Source organism: Saccopteryx bilineata, chromosome 4 (assembly GCF_036850765.1).
Source record: "Saccopteryx bilineata isolate mSacBil1 chromosome 4, mSacBil1_pri_phased_curated, whole genome shotgun sequence".
NCBI classification, from domain to species: domain Eukaryota; kingdom Metazoa; phylum Chordata; class Mammalia; order Chiroptera; family Emballonuridae; genus Saccopteryx; species Saccopteryx bilineata.
Window position 1 is genome coordinate 34,357,326 of NC_089493.1, and position 22,761 is coordinate 34,380,086.

General features: G+C 34.7%; 1 protein-coding gene and 1 non-coding gene across 9 annotated transcripts in view; both read right to left on the reverse strand.

Moving 5' to 3' along the window:
- Nucleotides 1-22,761, reverse strand: part of GPHN (gephyrin) — a 524,116-nt gene that overhangs the window by 274,138 nt on the left and 227,217 nt on the right. For 4 of the 8 annotated variants that reach the window (XM_066272870.1, XM_066272869.1, XM_066272865.1 and 1 more), the window contains exon 5: nucleotides 17,255-17,293. The exons of the other annotated variants lie outside the window; for them this stretch is intronic. In XM_066272870.1, the coding sequence (XP_066128967.1) occupies nucleotides 17,255-17,293 (39 nt within the window). The remainder of the gene's footprint in view (nucleotides 1-17,254; nucleotides 17,294-22,761) is intronic. 8 annotated transcript variants of the gene reach the window in all.
- On the reverse strand, nucleotides 8,854-8,929 carry TRNAA-CGC (transfer RNA alanine (anticodon CGC)). The gene has a single exon. It is a non-coding gene; the product is annotated as a tRNA-Ala (tRNA).

Sequence of the window (22,761 nt, forward strand, 5' to 3'; positions counted from 1 at the left end):
ATTCAGGTCTCCAAGTATGATTGTATTTTTGTCAGTTTTTGTTTTTAGATCAATAAGTAGCTGTCATATATTTTGGTGCTCCTTGGTTTGGTGCATATATATTAAGGATTGTTATGTCTTCTTGATTCAGCATGCCCTTAATCATTATGAAATGACCATTTTTGTCTCTGAGTACTTTTGCTGTCTTGTAGTCAGCATGATCAGATAGGAGTATTGCTACGCCTGCTTTTTTTTGGATGTTATTTGCTTGGAGTGTTGTTTTCCAGCCTTTCACTTTGAATTTGTTTTTATCCTTGTTGCTTAGATGTGTTTCTTGAAAATCCATACAGTTGGATTTTCTTTTGTAATCCATTCTGCTACTCTGTGTCTTTTTATTGGTGAGTTTAATCCATTTACGTTTAGTGTAATTATTGACACGTGGATTTCCTCTTGCCATTTTATAAATTGCTTTCTGTTAGTTTTGTATCTTGTTTGATTCTTCTCTTTTGTTTTTCTGTCGTTTGTTTTTGTTTGTTTGTATTCCATACTTCTTTCCTCCATTGCTACTTTTTTTAATTCATGTGCTTCTGTGGTGGTTTTTTTAAGTGTGGTTACCATTAAGTAATGAAAAGGGTACCTACCATATTCAGTGTAGTACCCTATGTTGCGAGTGTTTCTGCACTTCATTGTCTTTTGCTACTGTTAATCTCTGTCCTCTCCCCCCTTTTTTTTGCTTTTGTTGTCACAGTTTAAATTTGGTTTTATTGTGTTCTTGGTGAAGCTTTTACTTGTGGTTTTGTTTTGTTTTGTTCTTTGGATCTGGTTGGAAAACCCCCTTTAGTATTTCCTGGAGTGGGGGTTTTCTGATGATAAATTCCCTCATCTTTTCTGTATTTGTGAATGTTTTTATTTCTCCTTCGTACTTGAAAGATAACTTTGATGGGTATAGTATTCTTGGCTGAAAGTTCCTCTCTTTCAGGACTTTAAATATTGGGGTCCACTCTCTTCTAGCTTGTAGAGTTTCTGCTGAAAAATATGATGATAATCTAATAGGCCTTCCTTTATATGTCGTAATCTTTTCCCTGGCTGCCTTGAGAATTTTTTCTTTGTCGTTGGTTTTGCCATTTTCATTATGATGTGCCTTGGATTAGGTTTGTTGTGGTTAAGAAAACTCGGTGTTCTGTTTGCTTCTTGAATTTGAGGCTTTAGTTCTTTCCACAGGCTTGGGAAGTTCTCATCTATTATTTGTTTGAATAAATTCTCCATTCCATTTTCTCTCTCTTCTCCCTCTGATATACCTATTATTCTTATGTTATTCTTTTTGATGGAGTCAGACAATTCCTGTAGGGCTTTCTCATTTTTTAAAAATTTTGAGTCTCTCTCTTCTTCTCTCTTTTGTGCCTCATGTTGCTTGTCTTCTATGTCACTAATCCTACCTTCTATCTGGCCTGTTCTATTAGCTAAGCTTGTTACCTTGTTTTTCAGTTCATGAATTGAGTTTTTCATCTCTGTTTGATTTGTTTTTATAGTTTCAATTTCCTTGGTAATATATTCTTTGTGTTCATTGAGTTGTTTTCTGAGCTCCCTAAATTGCCTTTCTGTGTTTTCTTGTATATCTCTGAGTATTTTTAGGATTTCTATTTTAAATTCTCTGTCATTTAGCTCCAAGGTTTCCAATATATTAAATTTTTCTCCATAGATTTTTCCACATCTATCTGTGTTACTTCTATTTCTTTTGTATCCATGATATTTGATTTCCTTTTTCTTAATGGCATCTGAGAGTGGTCTTGTTGATAGCACTTCGCCTTCAGGGTGTGAAACTCTCGGATGCTCTGAGGATAGATTTTTCTGTCTCTGGCTGTTGAACTTGTTGAAATTTTGGGGAGATTTTTTGGTCCGTGTCCCCACGGCGCTATTTCTATGACATCACTCCTGTAGGTGTATTCTTAAAGTTATTTATAAAAATGTTCTGTGTCATTCACAGAGGTAGGTCCGAAAGCTAAATAAATAGCAATTAATAGAAATCTAAAATACTAGTGTATTCAAGACTGTAAAGATTATATAATGCAAGGACAAATGATATGGCTCATTAGAGTAACAGAAAAGTAACCTCACAATTACTCAGTTGCTATCTCAGTACAATATGTTTTGAGTCTGATAAATCTTTAAAGATAAAAGGACACTGATTTTTGCTGAACTATGGATACCTATGACATGAGCCTCAAAAATGAGTGAGTTTTCAATCCTGATATATTAAGATTGTTTTGTGGATTATGCTGAAGATTTTCCAAAGTTTTTAAGTTAAATAGAACAATAAAATTATTATATGTCAGAGGCCAAATTATGTGCGAGAAGCAAAACTTTTAATATACTATTTTTATATTAAAATGTAACTATTTTTATTATGTAATGGGAGATTTCAAAAAATTGCTCCCAAAAATATCAAAGTAGGAGGCAGGTAGCATGAGAAAAATTTAAAGTATTGAATACATTAAAAAGAAAAAATATATAATCTTAGAAATTTAATTCATTTTTGAAATAATTATTTTATTTAAATATTAATAAAGTCAATCATGATTATTAGATTAAAAGCATCTAATATGCTTAAAACATATCAATTCTTCTCTATCTAAATCAAATACTATTTTAATGAAAAAACTCTAGTGATTTTCACTAATCTAATGGGAAAATGTCATCTTAGAATTTGATATTATTGTTGTTCTGACCTAATAAATATGGTCTAAATGGCTCTATCCAAAAATTTAGAACAAATTTGTGTATTATATTGTGAATCTCAGTAAACATTTCACATATGTACATCACAAAATGGTAAACTGTGCAAAGTAATGTCCAATATAACTTTTTCAATACTTTGAAGAAAATTTTTTAAATACTCTGAAGGTATTCAATATATTTTTTTAAAATTCTTTCTGCTGTCATTTTTATATAATTGATCTGTCCTTTCTCTCTGGTTACTTTTGAGATCATTTCTTTTTCTCCATTTTTTCCTTTTGGGCTATGATGTAATGTATTTTGGATCTTCTTATTTCATTCTCCATACCTATGTTTCTTTCACATTTCCATTAAATCATGTTTCTAATGTAATTTTCCAATATGAGGTAATTTCCTCAGAAAAATACTTCAGTATGCTAATTCACTCTTCTGCTGGTCTAATCTGCTGTTTTATCTGTTCACTGATATTTTATTTTATTTTAATTTTTTTAAATTTATTCATTTTAGAGAGGAGGGGGAGAAAGGGGGGAGGAGCAGGAAGCATCAACCCCATATGTGCCTTGACCAGACAAGTGCAGGGCCCCCAACCGGCGACCTCAGCGTTCCAGGTCGACGCTTTATCCACTGCGCCACCACAGGTCAGGCAGTTCACTGATATTTTAAACTTATATTTTCTTATTTCTTAGTCCCATTTACCCCCAAATTTGCTCATTCATAAATAATGGTCTCTTGTTATGTCTTTATCTTGTTGTGTCTTTGTTCTTATGGACTTTTCACCATAGGCAGGTTAAACATACATCCTGGCTTGCTAGGGACAGTTTGATATACTTCCGTTGTGCCTGCTTCCTGTCTGGTTTCACATTTGTCCTAAACGAAAGTTCGCCAGTATGAACAGTAATAAGTCACCTAATTCTTAGATGTCTTATATTTTTGTATTTGAAAAGTTCTAGTCCATGGAATGCAGCGGTTCTGAACCTGTGCGTCGCGACCCCGGCGGAGGTCGAACGACCAAAACACAGGGGTCGCCTAAAGCCATCGGAAAATACATATTTATTATACAATACATTTTTAAATAAAATATGTATTTCTGATGGCTTTAGGCGACCCCTGTGTTTTGGTCGTTTTCTGATGGCTTTAGGTGACCCCTGTGTTTTGGTCGTTTTCCAATGGCTATAGGCAACCCCTGTGTTTTGGTCGTTCCACCCCCACCGGGGTTGCGACCCACAGGTTTAGAACCGCTGATCTAATGAATAACAGTTTTCCTAAATTACTTGTGGTTAGTGAGTTTTGGCCATATTCATTACTTGATCTTAATCTGTTGGGAGGATGGCTGAATTAAAGTGGGGAAATTTCCTTTGGAAAAAAATAATTTCTGTTTCTACCTTTAGCTGAAGGGCACCACTGACAGTTTCTACTTCAGCTTCCCACATGGGTCTCATAGTGTCAGGGAATCACAGGCTGAACTTTACACATTACCATTTGTCTGAAGATAAGTATTTCACCAGCAGTGCTGCTATAGACATCTGCCTCAGGGTACCTTCTGTCACCCCTAAGTCCTGGCTCCTATTCCCTGCTGCTCTGACCTCCAAGTCATGGTACTATTTGGGATGAGTGAGTCTAAAGACTGATAGTGCATGTCCTTTTACAGGGTATGCCTCAGAGGGTATGGCCTTTTACTGGTCAAGTTCTTCTATAGAGGAAAGGTTTTTCAAAGTACCAAAGGAACTATTTCAGACTGTATACTATTTGCAAACTGCTTTATTTCCCTATTAAATGAATGTCTTTTATATCATTACATTAAAATATCTGACACACACTGAAGGCTGCCCTACAGAAGGATGGTACCAATTTATCTTCCAAAGAACAATGTGTTTTTCACCCAAACTTGCCTATTGCAGGCAATCTCAATTTTAAATAGCTTCTGAACTGAGGCGTTCAAAGCAATAGAATATTTTTAAAACTTGCATTTCTTACAAGTTATAACAAGTACATATGTAAAAGCATCTTGCATCTTTTTCCTTGCAAATTGTCTATTTATATCTTTTGCCTACTATTCTATATTGAGGGACATGTTCCTCCTATTGAATTACTAGAAAACTTTATATATTAAAAATATTAAACTGTTGGCAGTTAAATGTATTGAAAATATTAATTTATAATTTGACATGTGTAACAGTTTTTGCAAGATGATTTGGCTATTCAGAGGTTTCAAATGTGGGCCTTACCACTGGGTAGATCAGTTGGTTAGAACATCATCCGGATACCAAGGTTTTGATTTGATCCTTGGTCAACGCACATACAAGAATAATCAATCAATGAATGCATAAATAAGTGGAACAATAAATTAATATTTCTCTCTCAAATCAATAAATATAAAAAATATTAAAAAGCTTTCAAATGTTTATATAGGAGGTTCTATTAATATTTTTATTATATATTCTGGGTTTCATGTCTCAATTAGAAAGGTTTCTTTCACCTAGAGACCATAAATAGAACTGATTAATTTTTAAAATATAAAGTTATAGTTTTTGTTTAAATGTTTAATCTATCTATAGATTAATTTTATGTTACATGATCAATCTTCTTGACTAAAATAGATATCCAATTTTCTCAACATCTTTTATTGAATGATTCATTTTCCTCCAATGTCTTGAAATGTCGCATTTATAATTATTAAGTTCCAATTTTATACATTTATAGATCAATGAAACATCATTTGGTTGGATTATTTCTGAGTTTGTTTTCATGTAATGTACTGAACACTTACTGTGCTTTGTTTTTACATCTGATTGAGTAAGGCCCTCTCACTAGCAATTTTCATTCATTTGTTCTTTTAAAACTACATTCAGAATCAACTTGGTATATTCTCCCCAAAATCCACTGGGAAGTATATCACATTTACCAATCAATTTAACATAAACTGACAATTTCACAGAAATATTTGCATTTAAGTACATGGCATTACTTCCTAATCATGCAAGTGATATGTATGTCCTTTAATAAAGTTTTCTTTATTCAGAGATGGCAAAGTTCTTAGGTATTATGAAGTTTCCATTTTTCTGCTATAGAAAAAAAGATATTTTTCCATTTATTTTCTAGTGGATTGTTTCTAATTTAAATAACATTAGTCTGTTAATATTTATAAAATAATATATATACTCTTATATTCAGCCACCTGAACTTTTCTTGATTCTAATACTTTTTCGATGGATTCCTTTGGGTTTTCTAGTTGAATAATAATATCTATAAATAAAGGGATCACAACTTTAAAAAAAGTCATGTTAAAGTTCTTCATCTTCCAAAACATTGATAGGCAGTGCTGTGGTACCAAAAGCTAATCGTATTCATTTGCTAAGTCACAAAGAGACCACTAGCTTGACCACTGTCTCAGATAGCAATCAAAATGTCTTTGAACTGATGCTACAGCTTGGTGACTATAAGGAATTTACTGACTCATTGCCTGTATTTTCTTACGGGAAGCATGTATAAATTAAAATACAGTAATCGTTCCATCTAGAGATAAAAACCAGGAACTCTATTAATTCTATACTTCAGACAATTTCTTTCTTATTCATAAAGATGCAATATTTTAATCCTTTTTCTTTTCCTCTCCCAGCTCTTGCTTTTAACACGCATATACACACACAGAGAGATGCATGCACAGAAGCACAGACCCTCTCTCATTTTTTCTTTCTGAGCTGAAAACAACCTTATTCATGATTAAACGTATAAATTTAGTGAAAAGTAAAACTAGTGAAACCTAAAACAGCCTGATCTGTGGTGGCACAGTGGATAAAGCATTGACCTGGAACATTGAGGTTGCTGGTTCAAATCAAGGCACATACAGAAAGCACCTACTATGAGTAGATACTTACTGCTTCTCTGCTTTTCCCCTTCTCTCTCTCTCTTCCTCCTGTCTCTAAAAACCAATAAATAAAATAAAAAAATAAAAAGGAAATCTAAAACTACAAAAAAAAGAAGAGTAAGTTTTAAATTAAAATGAAAACAAAAGCCAATGCTGTTAATCAGACTAGACTAACCAATTTCCTTAGAGATCTCCATAAAGATTTCCATCAATTTATTCATTTTCAACAGTGATATTTATTGTTCTACAAGTTTGAACACTAAAGGTAACTCTAGACATTATTTTGCATTCAATTTTAATTATTGATATCTAATTCTATTTTTTTCTTCATTGTTCACATTTTGTATTTCAGTAACACATACAGGTTTTTGAAGGTTTGCTCAGGAAACTACTCTCTGCAATTTTCACACCCAGTTAGTCAAAAAGTGCTATAAATTCTGTTCAGAGAGTCATCTATCCTTTAAAAATATATATATTTTAAATTTTAGCCATCTATTCCTTTTTATCCTCAACTGCATTTAGGTTTTCAGCACCTTTGTTTGAATATTCCAATAACCTCCTGATTTATGTGATAACTAAGTTTACTTTCACTCAACCCATCTCTACTCTGTTGCTAAAGTGGTCTTTCTAAATTTCAAATATCATTAAATGCAGTGCTGTTTAATATCTTTAATAATACTTTCATTGCCTTCTATAGGCAAATCCAAGTTTTACACGACACAGAGAGCCTCCACCATCTGACCCTTTATGCACCTCTGAGGGTTCTCTCCTGCCACTTCCCTCTCAAAACCCAGTCTGCAGCCAGGCTAACCTACTGGAAGATTTATGATTTCACCCATTGTGCCTTTACAGAAATGATAACTTCTTTGCAGTAGAACAAATATTGGCACATTTCTATAACAGACTACTATGTGATAATGACAACGAACAAACAACTACATACAAGAATATGAATCGATATTACAAACATAATGTTGAGCTAAAGAATCCAGACAGAAAATATTACATACTACATGGTTTCATTTATACAAAGTTTAGTAAAAAAAAAAAATCTATACAGTAGTCACTCTTAACAGTTGGGCTGTAATGGAAAGGCAGCACAAGATGGTCTTCTGGGATGCTGATAATATTCTGGTGTCTGGAATTGGAAGTTGCTGGATATATGAATATGTTCATTTTTGAAAATCCATTAAGCTATAACTATACTATTCCTGTGCCCTTTGTAAATATAATTAAAAGATAAACAGTGTAAACAACAACAACAAAGACAGTTCTAGTATGACTGTGAAAATTTCTCTAATTCCCTCAGGCAAACATTTTCTAGCTCCTAAATATATCAAATATGCACACTACCATATTGATAATCAAGTTGTCCTTTATTTATCCAATTCTTTCCATTTACTAACTATAATGTAACTTCCCAGAGTGCTAAGATCATAACTTTCTGTCCATGTGTCCCCGGCCCCAACACAGTGCCTAGCAGTTAGTGAGTATTCAATAATATTATATAAATTTCTGCACTATTAACATTTGGGGCCAGAGAATTCTTTGTTGTAGGGGCTGTCCAGTACATTGTAGAATGTTTAGAAGTATCCCTGGCCTCTATTCACATGATGTCAAGTAGCACACCTCTAGTTGTGACAACCCAAAATGTCACCAGGCATTGCCAAATGTTCTCTGAGGACCAAAAATGCCACTGATTGAGAATAATATACATAAATAATGTTTCTGTGGAAAATTACAAGCCAAGTGTTAAACACTTACCAAAAAACTTTGGGCTTAAATGGTTAGCAGAGACTAAAAATATAGGCTCTTTTGAGGGAAGCTAAGCTCTGCCTGTCAGAAAACATTTATAAAATGCTTTAAATGTCTAGATAATTAAATGTAACTCACATTAATTGCATACCAGAATATTGTTTTCACTGGAATTCTTTTTTTTTTTTTTTGTATTTTTCCGAAGCTGGAAATGGGGAGAAACAGTCAGACAGACTCCCGCATGCGCCTGACCGGGATCCACCCGGCACGCCCACCAGGGGGCGATGCTCTGCCCACCAGGGGGCGATGCTCTGCCCACCAGGGGGCGATGCTCTGCCCCTCCGGGGCATCGTTCTGTCGCGACCAGAGCCACTCTAGCGCCTGGGGCAGAGGCCAAGGAGCCATCCCCAGTGCCCGGGCCATCCTTGCTCCAATGGAGCCTTGGCTGCGGGAGGGGAAGAGAGAGACAGAGAGGAAGGAGAGGGAGAGGGGTGGAGAAGCAGATGGGCACCTCTCCTGTGTGCCCTGGCCGGGAATCGAGCCCAGGACTTCTGCACGCGAGGCCGACGCTCTACCACTGAGCCAACCGGCCAGGGCCTTCACTGGAATTCTTATGGTGCAAAATAATTTGCAAATAGGACTATATCTTTGGTATTTAAAAAATGTGAATAGTAGCTGTGTGTACACAATTTAATTATAAATTATTTCCCAAGGTTTTAAAAAAATCTATGAACAAAGCATTCATTCTAAAATATTAAGGTTCAAGGCCCTAGCTGGGTGCTTCAGTGTAAAAGGTGTTAACCTGGCGTGCTAGAAGTTGCATGTTTAACCCCTGGTCAGGGCAGGTATGGGAGGCAATTAAGTACAGAACTAAATGGGACAACTATGTGAAACAATGAGTTGATGCTTCTCTCTCTTTCTCTCTCCCTGTATCCACTCTCTCTTAAATCAGTGAAAAAAATTTTTTTAATTAAGTGAGAGCAGGGCAGACAGAGAGACAGACTCCCTCATGAGCCCCGACTGGGATCCATCCCGCAAGCCCCCTATGGGGCCATGCTCTGCCCATCTGGAGTGTTGTTCCATTTCTCAGCAACGAAGCTATTCTTTTGGTGCCTGAGGCTGAGGCCATGAAGCCATCCTTGCTTGAGCCAATTGAGCTATGGCTGCAGGACAGGGGAGAGAGAGATGGTGGGGAAGGGAAATGGGTAGAGAAGCAGATGGTTGCTTCTCTTGTGTGCCCTGATAGGGAACTGAACCCAGGACATCCACACACTAGGCTGATGCTCTACCACTGAGCCAACTAGCCAGGGCCTGAAAAACTTTAAAAAATTAAAATACTAAGGCTCAATAATTATCTATTCATAAAGTATTTATCATAAACATTTCATTAAAAAGTTAGAAAATAAACTATTATGCATCAGCTATTAAAAAAAACTCCACAAAGGGCATAAGTAGCTTGCTAGAAAATGATGTGTATTTTATTAACTGCATGCCTTTGATTCAGAAAGTGTTTGAGCTTGACCTCTGTTGTAAGAGGGTAATGAAATAATTGATTCCTATTTTATTAATGGAATTTAAGAAAAGAGAAAGTAAACTGCTATATACATATTTATGTTTCAAATGTTATAGTTAAAATATAAATCTGACTCTGCCAAAAGTATTTCCTGATGAGCAATTCCTTATACTTCTCTTTGTAATTAGAATTGGTCCTTAAGAACAGGTTATTGAGCCTGACCTGTGGTGGCGCAGTGGATAATGCGTCGACCTGGAAATGCTGAGGTTGCCGGTTCGAAACCCTGGGTTTGCCTGGTCAAGGCACATATGGGAGTTGATGCTTCCAGCTCCTCCCCCCTTCTCTCTCTCTGTCTCTCTCTCTCTCCCTCTCTGTCTCCTCTCTAAAAATGAATAAAGAGAAAAAAAATTAAAAAAAAAAAGAACAGGTTATTGAGACAAAAGAAAACTGAGCAAAGAAAACAGGTGGTTTATAGAAGAAGAAACAAAATTGGACAAGTACAAGAAACATGTTTCAACCCATTTTTGGTCTACAATATGCCAATAAAGGCATACATTTTTTTATCTAGCAAACTGGTAAGATTAAAAACGATAATAAATATGCACTCTCACAAACTGATAATATAAATAATATAAATTTGTACATATATTCTCATTCAGTTATTCTTCTTTTAGAACTATTTCTAAAGTGATAATCAGAGATGTATTTGACAATTTATATAAAGAAAATGATTATGATAGAAAATAAGAATCTAAGTAATAACAGGAAAATAAATTACTCATAGCTTGCATATACTCTGTAGTGATTGATAGATACCCCCCTTTTTTACAGAATAGTTATTATATGGGAAAAGTTTAATTTCTATAAAAAGGAGAGTAATTAAAAGCAAGGGCTATGGAGTAAGACTACCTATTTCAAATTCTCGTTCTATTATCTTCTACTAGGCTCTGTGATCTGGGTTAACTTATTTAATGATTTAATCTTTCTAAGTGTAATTTTCTTATCTGTTAAGTGGTAACTATTGTATGGGTTTGTTGTTAGGATTAAATAAGATATTACATAGCCTGGCACACGGTAAGTACACAATAAATTTTAGTAGCTATGGTAACTATCGAGATAAGGTTATTAAGAAATCCAAACATGTATTTATGATGGGTTCCTAATTGTTCAAATTAATCAATTAGTCCTAGTTAATAATTATGTGTCAAGATTATTGGTGTTTTTTATTTACTTCATAAATATATCTATATTCATAGAAATAGGAGTTTTTAAAGCTATTACTAAAAGGCAAGATTAAAAAAGCAATTTTTTTTCCTCCTAAATGAGCATATATTTTTCAGTTAAAATGGCATTTTAATACTATGTCACAATAAAAATGTCACCATTTCATGCTCTTATTGAACACTTACAATATAAGCTAAATGCTGTGATCCTAAAATTCCAACACTAGGAATAGAATGGAAATTTGAAGATATCTCTTGTCAATAAAAGAGGAGCTTTCTGCAGATGATTTTCAGTTTTATTTTTTTAATCAGTAACGATCATGAAAAGCAGAATATCTCAAAAAGCTCTGTCTTTTAACACTGACAAGATTGACTTTTTAATCAGAAGACATTGAGTTGGGATTAGAAAATAATTTAACCTATAAAAGTGATATTTTTTTCAGAATATTGTTTAAGATCTCTAAAATGGAATTATTATCTCTGCAAAATAAATATGCACACATCTACCACAGTAATATGTCTATAAACAAAAAATATTGATTCATGAATATCTGAAATGTTTTTAATACTGCCTCAATGAACAGAAAATAATTTCTATTTCTTCCTAAGTACTAAATATTACAAGAAGTCTAAAAGCATTAAGAGATAAATACAAAAGTTAGAAGTGTTTTGTACTTCATAAACATCCAAATGTTCAAAAAGTGCATTTTTCAGGTAATGATTTTGATGTTAAAGACTATTAAATAAATATAAAGGAGTTTTAAACCAAATAGTTTCTGTATCTGGGCAATTAACTTTCCCTCAGAGATCTCTTTGTCACTTCACTCCACCAGACCACTGTACCTCAGGTGCAATGTTTGTTTTTGCCAGCAACACTAAAACAGCTGATGATAGGATAGCAAAGGGGAGAAAAAGAGATTAGGAGATATAGAGACTGGCTATTAGTGCCTGTTATGGTCACTGTCTATATTCAAAACCAAAGGAGTGAAACTACCTCCACAAAACGTTCACGTAAGGAAGTTACATCTTCCCTGGCAAGCTCCTGAACATATCCTACCATTCTTCAGGAAAGAATCGAGGGAAAAAAGGAGTAATTACCTATAAAGAATCTCATGATCATGAGGAAATTTACGGGATTTTCGTGTTATTAAATATAAAAAGGACTTGAAGGTTAATAAGAGAGTAACAGATAATTGCCTTTTCAGGTTAACTTTCACAAAATAGAAACACATACAATTTTATTTTCAATTTAGCATTCCTCAAAATAAAAATAGCATTTCAGAGAAAACAAGAAAAATATATTATTAATAAGTTTAATAGAATGTTTTGCTTATATTTTCCTTTATCCCATACCCTACACTTTAAAGTATCTACACAATGTTTCCTTGCATTAAATATATTTTTCAGAATGAATGCAAGCAAAATCCTTAAAATTTATTCATTATTGTTAAGAAAACAGGGCCCTGGCGGGTTGGCTCAGCAGTAGAGTACCGGCCCAGCGTGTGGAAGCCCTGGGTTCAATTACCGGCCAGGGTACATAGGAGAAGCGCCCATCTGCTTCTCCACCCCTCCCCCTCCCCTTCCTTTCTATCTCTCTCTTCCCCTCCCGCAGCCAAGGCTCCATTGGAGCAAAGTTGGCCCAGGTGCTGAGAACGGCTCCATGGCCTCTGCCTCAGCCGCTAGAATGGCTCCAGCGCAATGGAGCAATGCCCCAGAGGCGCAGAGCATCCCCCCTTGGTGTTTATGCCCGGTGGATTTCACTCCAGCGCATGCAGGAGTGTGTCTGACTGCCTCCCCGCTTCTAACTTCGGGAAAAAAAAAAATTAAAAAAGAAAACAGGTTAAATCTGGATGTAATTTCTGTTTTAGTGCTTTTCTACTGATGCAAGTACTTTGAGCTTTCCATAGATGTGCTGTTAAAAATAAATAGTAGGATATAAGGAGATGGGAGGAAAAAAAGGTTACTAAAACTTAAGTGTAGCACTTTAAAGAGATTCCATTAGAAAAATCAGTGTCAAGCAGTGAGCTATAAGAATAAAGCTAACTGCTCTCAACTTTAAAGGCATACATCAATTTATAAAGGATAAATAATTTCTAATTCAAATGACTAAACAAATCTATCATAAAAACTAATGAATATGACCAGGAATTCCTGCAACCAAACAGCGCCGCGATTGGCCCACTATGAAAAATGAACGCCCACTAGTGGGCGGGAGGGACCAGGTTGACCAGCACTGCAAAAGTGGGTGGTTTTTATAAAAAGGTTCGTCATCACGGTCCTAAACATTAGTTATCGATTTACCTCTAGCCAATCTCTACTCTTTCACTATAAAACTAATAATCTTGGATTCAGGTAATGCTGTTTATTAACAGTTACCAATGAAATCACTAATCTGTGAATGAATGCTCTAGGTTTCAAAATTAAAGAGATTATTGGCATTAAAACTATTACCAGAATACTTCAGCTGTGATGAGGCATTGATATAGAAGACATTTTTAATCCTGAATTAATGATGCTTACAAGAGGTGAAAGAATGTCCTTATATATGTAATCACTCTTATTTTGAATATTTTCTCTGAAGAATTAGAAGAAAAGAACAAAACTTTGTGGATAACAGAATTTTTGTTAAATGTCTTTTCCCTCTCTTGGAATGTAAACTCCTTGAAAGCAAGGCCTTTTAGTTGTGTAACACACACCTAATGGATTACATGACATAGAATAAACCTTTTAAAATAGATTCTAATAGAATTATTGGATGTAAAAAAATAACTTCTCACTTATGTATATAGAATAGTACAAGCTTATTCTGGAAGAATTGAGAAGACAGTCACTCAATTTTCTGTGTTTTTACAGGTTACATGAGGAACTTTGGCTGAGAAAGGCTGGATAGAGTACATTAAATAATCAAAAAATTTTTTGAGTTAACAAGTGAAAATATTATGCACTAACGGACTGAAAGTCTTATTTCTTAAGCCCATTATTGTTGCATATTTAACTACTCTAGTTTTAAACTCCTTGAAGACAAGGACAGGTCTTTCCAACTTTTGTAACTCCTGTAAGGTCTAGGATATAATGCTACACAGTTCAATTTAACAAACACTGTGTTTTACCAATGTGTTAAAACACACACACAACATGCATGCACACACTACCTAAACCATATATCCCCAACTCATAATCTCTGGGGGTTGGGCCCAGGAATCTTTTTAGAAAAATCTCTATAGATAGAAGGCTGTGTATCTAGGATAGAGGGCTATTAAATTGAAATGAATTACTATTCCCATTGTTGGTTCCTCTAAACATGCCCTCATCCCAGTCCCACTGCCTTCATTTAAACCTTGCCTTTCAAAGCCTCTCTCTTCTCTTCTTTAAAAGTCTGTATTACTTTATTTCAACATGACATCATTCTGTGCTGAAGCTGGTATATATTTTTAATTCAACTTTTTTCAGAATTATTTTCATGTCCTTCAACCATCTGTGTTATTTCACTTCATTCTCCTTTTCATTCTTAGAACCTAGGGTCTTCTAAATCTTACTTGGTCTTCTGTAACTTTTCTAAAAGTTTATAATATTTTTCTGCTCCTAAAACAATATCTTGAACTTATTCATATTTTGTGTTAGTTATGTAGTTTCCCAATGCCTTCACCATTGATTTAATTTCTTCTTAGACAAAAGTATTAAAGGTTCTGAGTACACTCTAGTTTAATACACAAAAGAATAGAAAGAAACAGATACTTGCATACCAATGTTCATAGCAGCATTATTCATAATGGCTAAAAGATGAAACAACTCAAGTGTCCAGATAAATGGATAAACAAATAGTGGTATAAACATACAATGGAATAGTAGTCTCAAAAGAAATGAAATTCTAATATATGCACAAATATGAACTTTGAAAATATTATGTTATGTTAGACACAGAAAGACAAAAATGATTCCACTTATCTGACCTACCTAGAATAGGCAAATTCAGAGGCAGAAAGTAAAATAAAGGTTACCAAGGGCAGTAGGAGAAAGAAAAGGGGGAGTTATTGTTTAATGGGTACAGAGTTTCTATTGAGATGGTAAAAAAAAAAGTTACAGAAACATAACGATGTGGTGGTTGCACAAAATTGTGCATGTACTAATGCCACTAATTGTATACTTAAAAATAGTTAAAACAGTAAATTTTATGTTAGGTATAATTTTACCACAACAAAAAAAAGTAACTGAAGGTAAAAAAAAAAAAAGCTACTGAAATGATTTTCTTGACTTTCTTAGAGTTTTTTTCTTCATACTTATTTATTATCAGAAGAATATAAATAAAATTTAAAAACCCAGTCCATAACTTTCTTTTATATTCCCTAAATTTATAACTTTCTTTTTAGCTTTTTCTTTTCTTTTTACCTTTTATTTTTAGTAAAAATAAAACAAAATTTAATATGGATACTCAGAATTTTCTACATTTCAAGAACAATGAATTAATAGATATATACACACATAGACATATTACACTTGTATGCAAACATACACACTGTAGTATAAATCTACTTAGACTCTTGAAATTGTTTGTTAATGTAACCAAAATTCTCCACTTCTTGATCTTATCTTTTATTTACCTATCAGCGAATAAAACCACAAGCTTGACAATGCAGATAGTTGTTTACTCCCATTTCTTTTTCAATGCCAAGTACTCAGCAAATAATGGAAAAAATATTAATTTTAAAAGTTTACCCACACAGAAGAAAAAATGGCCTAAAAGAATGTAAAGATAAATACATCAAAAGGATCTCTAAGGAACTGATATTATATAAATTATGGGGCAGCTAAAAAATGGTATTCTCAAAGAAAAAAAATAGATCAGAGTAGAAAGATACTTTAATCTTAACTACAAAGAACTATAACTAAATTTATTATTTTTAGAGATGGTACTTTTAAGTTTTAAACAAAATTAATAGGAGTTAATTATCCTCATGATACCCTAGAAAAATTAGGGAAACTAAATTAGGAAATAAGTACAGTATATAAAAAATTATGAAAAGATGCTATATACAAGAAACAAAAGTACCTAATAAATGATGTGAAAAGGCAACTGAAGCAAACATAAATCTATTCCTAAATAAAGAGAAAAATGTAGAGTTCTATTAAAAAGCTGAAAGGATGGGTGGTAACGAGTTTAAAATTCAGTTTAGGAGTAAACTGGACTGGACTGTTAATAGCGGAGCATTTTTATATTTCTAAGATATGTTTGGACAATATATAGGCAACACTTTTCTTGGAAATAAAAATCTGATCAGGGATACAAGACAACAGAGGAACAATGCCAGTGATTTATCAGATGCAGAGAAATATAAAGGAGGCAATATGGGCCAATCACCAAGTTTCAAGACTGAGTACATAGGAGATGAACATAATATCTCAAGTTGATTAATGGGGCAGCCATGTGCAGCAAATAGGTAGAGGATACAGTAGTCAAGCAAATTCATTCAGCACTCCAACTTAGTGGCAAAAGACAAGTAGAGATAGGTAGCAGAAGTGCTATACAATCTGAACCTACATATAAGTATTACAGGCATAGATTGGGCAGGGTAAGATCAGGCAGGCAGATGGCATAGGAGTATGGTAAGAGAGCCAACAGACAATGCTGAGCAGTCTAAAATGCTAAAATAGCAGATGGATATGGCAGTACCAGGCCATTTGCTGATGGACAAAGCACCAGTGAGCAAAGAATGCAAATCAATCAGCAGATGAGTAAACTGGGGCAAAAAGTAGAGAGGAAAAAAAACAAAGGCAGTCAAAACAGGAAGATAGAATAGCAGAGAGGCCTGATAGATCATCAAAAGCAGTAGGGTATGACAGTGAAAAGCTGTCAGCAGGGGAACAAAACACCATCAGGAAAAAAATGAGACTGCGAAGCAATCTCCTGAATTTGGTGTCTTCCATATAGGAAACAGTCACCAATAAACTGCATGACAATCCACAAGAGAACAGCACACAAATGGAAATAGCCAATGGATCTGAACTCTACTGCCCAGGGATACAGAGTGACCCTAGAACATAGATATACATAACAATTCACAAGAAAATTAAATAGATGGGAAAAATGGGTCCAAGCATTTTTATAATGATAAAAAACAAAAATAAAAACTAAAACACTAAAAATTATTAATCTGAAAATGATTGGCTGGGATTGAAGTCTTCGCTTACCCCTTTCTGGAGCCCACAAAATGGGAATGTTGGGAATTTCTGCAGCAGAAAAACAGAAGAGAAAAGGGATTTCTGACTCCCAGTTTGAGGAAAGCAGGTCAAATTTAGGGCTGTATGAACTGGTTCATGGAAATACGAACCAGCCTGAACCTCTCCGTTCCTCAGAATCAAACCACTTCTGAGGTTTAGGAAAGGTTTAGGAAGCCCTCACCCCATCATTTCCCACAACCTCCCCTTTCACACTTACCTCCAGTGCAAACAGTTTCCAGCAAGGAGGTACTTGGGAAAATTCACCCCCATGTTTACACCATGGCAAAATTTGAGACTGGCCTACTCAATAGTACTTCCTTTGTAGGTCAGGTTTCTGATTCAGTGAGACCCCTCCACCCTTCGTGTGTGAGCAGAAGGGACAGGTTACTAAAAACGACCTACCTCTTTAATAGTAAGAAAAGAAGCAGGGGCAGTAATACCAATAAAGAAATAGTAATACTACAGGGGGTCCTCAGGTTATGACAGTCTCAACATACTATGTTTAGAGTTTATGACGCTCACTCCCATAAAAACTTTAAAAATTGAGACATCAATGTTTTGGCTTACACCATTTAGCATTGTACTTAGGGACTATGTGGGCAAACTATGTTGGTTGGGTGGGGTGGAAGAATACGCAGTACCGTGAACAACACAGTACTGTGTTGTTCAAACACAGTGAATCAAACAGAACCTGTATGTCACCCTTAGTCGTGTTCCTATGTTCTAGATTATGATTTTACAACTGTGTTAGAATAGGTAAGTGACTTAGACTAGGGTGTGTTTCGACTTACACCAAAAGTTGGGTTATATCACTGTTGTAGGAATGGCACTATATCATAATGCAAGGATCCTTTGTAATCAATATCCTAGTGATTTTATCAATTGTCATGAATTTTATTTCTATTAAAATGTTGATGTCTCTAAAAAAAATAGTATCTCTAGCCCAGATTTCTCCTCTCCAGATGTAAATATCTAACAGCCAACTTAACATTTCCACTTGGATATCTTAAAGGCAGTTCAAGTTTCCACGACCAGAGTAAAATTCTTAATCTTCCTCCTCAAACCTACTCTTCCCACGTTGTCTTCTCCATTGCCGTATATGGCTATTCCATTCTTCCAAATGCCCATCAAAATAGTGGGTGTTGGCCTGACCTGTGGTGGCGCAGTGGATAAAGCGTCGACTTGGAAATGCTGAGGTTGCCGGTTCGAAACCCTGGGCTTGCCTGGTCAAGGCACATATGGGAGTTGATGCTTCCTGCTCCTTCTCTCTCCTCTCTATCCCTCTCTGTCTCTCTCTCTCCTCTCTAAAAATGAATAAATAAAAAAATAATTAAAAAAGAAAATAGTGGGTCTTATACTTGATTTTTCTCTTATTCCATTTGTTACCTCTACCTTAGAAATATATCAATAATGTATATACATTCCTTCTCTGCCTAATAAAAAAATAATGTATATATATATCTCACTACCTCTACCTCTATCACTAATCTAAGTCACTATCATTTTTCATCTATTGCATATTATTTCAATAGCTTCCTAAATGATTTCCCTGTTTAAATATAAGTCAGATCACGTCATGCCTCTGTTCAAAAATCTCTATAAGGGTGACATACAGGTTCTATTTGATTCATGGTTTGTTTCCTCTCCTGCTTTAGGTGTTTGCTCAAATGTCACCTTATCAATGAAGCCTTTCTTGATGGCCTTAATTAAAATTACAATCCTCTTTCTTTCCCACACTACCTATCAACCTTCTCTGGTTTATTTTTATCCACAGTACTTAGCACCATCCCTACTACTACATATTTTACTTGTTTACTCATGTAAGTGTCACCCCACTAAAATGTAAATTCCAAAGAGGTACAGACTTTTCACTTCTTTGTTTTTTTGCCGTACTCCCAATATCTTGAACAGTACTTGGCATATATATGAGGATTTCAGGATATATTTAATTTATTGTGGGGCATCTCTTTTCGCTGTCTTAAATTTTCAGAGCCTTCTTCTCAAAGCTTACAAACTATGGGCTTTTAATTAACAGAGAAGATGCTATTTCATCATAGTATAGGAATGTCCTAAAATAGGGTTTGGAAAACTCATAGCCAATGGGACAAATTCTCCTTGCTGCCTTTTCCTTTTTTTGTTTTCTTTTCATTTATTTATTTATTTATTTATTTATTTATTTTTGCATTGCCTGCAATTTAAGAGTGATCTTTACATTTTTAAATAATTGAAAAATAAATAAAAAATATTTCATGACATGTGAAAATTATAGAAAATCCAATTTCAGTATCTATGAATGAAGTTTTATTGGGTACAACCAAGTTCATTCATTTATATCATCTTTTTTTTTTTTTTTTCCATTTTTCTGAAGCTGGAAACAGGGAGAGACAGTCAGACAGACTCCCGCATGCGCCCGACCGGGATCCACCCCGCACGCCCACCAGGGGCGATGCTCTGCCCATCCTGGGCGTCGCCATGTTGCGACCAGAGCCACTCTAGCGCCTGGGGCAGAGGCCACAGAGCCATCCCCAGCGCCCGGGCCATCCTTGCTCCAATGGAGCCTTGGCTGCGGGAGGGGAAGAGAGAGACAGAGAGGGAAAGCGCGGCGGAGGGGTGGAGAAGCAAATGGGCGCTTCTCCTATGTGCCCTGGCCGGGAATCGAACCTGGGTCCTCCGCACGCTAGGCCGACGCTCTACCGCTGAGCCAACCGGCCAGGGCCATTTATATCATCTTATATTAGTTTTTGTAGTACCAGGCTGGCAAAGGTGAGTCATTATAATAGAGACCATATATCCCCCAAAGCATAAAATATTACTATCTAGAGCTCTAAAGAATAATTTTGCTAACTCCTGTTCTAAGTTATTTTTGTTTTGTTTAGAAGGCAAATAACTAAATATGAACAAATATAAACTAGAGTGATATTGTTAATTCTGTTGCTATTGTTGCTCAAGATAAATGTATGAGGGAAGGTATATTTATACTAGGACTGATTTCAATGTTATATAAAGCAGCTCTATCATTTCTCTAAATATTATTCAATACTGATGGTGATACTTTTTCATCTATCCACCACACAAGGCAGCCCTATCTCAAAGGACAGGTTACATTATAGTAAAGTCTTCAAAATGGCAAAAAGAGAGGAAATGAGAAAGGAAAGTAAAACAGGGTCACAAACAGATCTCATATCAAAGTATCATAATTAACCAAACCTCTAAATACCCTGTGTAACAACAGTGGGAAATTGGCATCACTGTGAATCTCTTCTGAACCTCACAAATGGAGTTAAAAAGTCACCTCATGATAATGAAGGTCTCCTATACAATACAGTCTTAAATCATAGCCAAAAACAGACACATAATAAGAGTCCAATATATTTATACAATATTCAAAACTAACAGTTATCTTTTCATTGGTTCAAATGCCCACATTTTGTAGAGAAGTATTTTTAAAATTTGCCAAACACTATTCAGAATCACCTCCTAAGCAAAAGTGACCTTTTTTCTTGGTACATAAAGTTTATCCTAAGAATTATTACATGAAAGGATATTATATCATATACTGCAATCAAACTATGGAAAACAGTGAAGGTGAGGGGAAAACACACTTAAATTATTCCAATGACATCCATCACTACAATGCTACCTTCAATCTTCATAAAGTAGTATAATTTATTTCCTGTTGTATCAATTGGTCCGTCGAGCACAATCAACTGCTTTTATTACCTTTGGTGTCTCTCTCTCTCTCTTTCTCTCAGTGAAACTGACAATAGTTCATTTTTGGACTCCATACTTCTAACAGTTTGACTGCTTTTTCCTTCTCAGTACCTTTTGAAGAAACTTAGATTCTTCCTGCAATTTTTTATCAGGTATCTGTCATTAATGATTATCTGAAATGATTATTCCCTCTATTGGACAATTGTCCTCCATTCTTAAAGAAATAACAGCCATATTCTTTCCAAGTTCCCATATGAAATAATAGCACTTCCAGACTTATTCGAATAATCATATAGTTTATTTTGTTATATAAATCTACTTTCTGACTCTCAGTTCCCTATCAGTTTCCATTTTGGCAAGCAGTAACAAATTTACAAACATTCTGTCCTTCTAATACAATGATACCATTCTAAGAAGCTCTTAGGATTTGACAGATAAAAATCCATTTGTTGTCATTTTTTTTCAGAGAAAACATCTCCAGGTTATTTTGACATTTAATTATGTTGCATACCCATCACCCAAAGTCAAATTGTCTTTGTCATCTTCTATCTGGTTTTCTTTGTGCCTCTCCCCTCCCCCTTCCTTCTCCTCCCCACCGTAACAACCATTATGGAAGAAAGTATGGTGGTACCTCAAAAAACTAAAAATAGAACTACCATATGACCCAGCAATCCCTCTACTGGGTATATACCCCAAAACTCAAAAACACTGGTACATAAAGATACATGCAGCCCCATGTTCACTGCAGCACTGTTCACAGTGGCCAAGACATGCAAGCAACCAAAGTGCCCTTCAATAGAGGACTGGATAAAGAAGCTGTGGTGCATATATACTATGGAATACTACTCAGCCATAAGAAATGATGACATTTGTTGTAATTTTATTACAGTTTTTTGAAAAGCAACATTAAGTCCATTTTACAGAAGAAGATCTAACATAGAGAGATGAGCACATATTCTTGATTTCAGACAATAATAGTAAAAGGAGTATCTTGAAATCTTCATTCTTGCAAATATATCTCTATATAAACATGCTTTATCTCATATATTGCAATTTATTTAATGACATTTAGTTGCCAATGTCTTAGTGTGTGTGTGTGTGTGTGTGTGTGTATATATATATATATATTTTTTTTTTTTTTCAAAATCAAAGTATTCCAGGATGCCAGACTCTGTTCGTGTTGTGAGAGTATGCTTATACAAATGAGCTGGAAAGGCAATTTCAAGATTTTATCACTAACAGATTCAAGGTAAAAAAAAAAAATCAATACATAGCATGCCATCTCTGTTTGTTTTTACTTTTCCACAACTCTGCTACTGTAAACTTTAGGTCCTATTTTGCTTGATTTTTCCCCAGAGAAAAATTGTTTCAATATTTATTCAACCATTATCTACTTATTGTATAAGTTAAAGTTTTTGCTATTTATATTGCAGGTAATAATAGCAAATTTTTATGCAGCAAACAAATATTGGTTTTAGTGTTTTACTTACATTAGTTCACATTTATAACTACTCCATGAGGTAAGTACTCTTACTCTTTCCGTTTGACATGTAAAAAACTAGGTATAGGAAGCTAGTAAAGTTGTGTAAGGTCACAAACTATTAGGAGGTAAATCTATTATTCAAACCCCCACAGTCTGTGCTTTTAATCACTCTGTTATGTTGCCTCATACATGGTTAAATGGGCAATACTACTCTTCTAGTACAAGTTCTATTTAGACATAGATTTTTGTCATAATAAATATATTTGTATTTTATTGATATGAT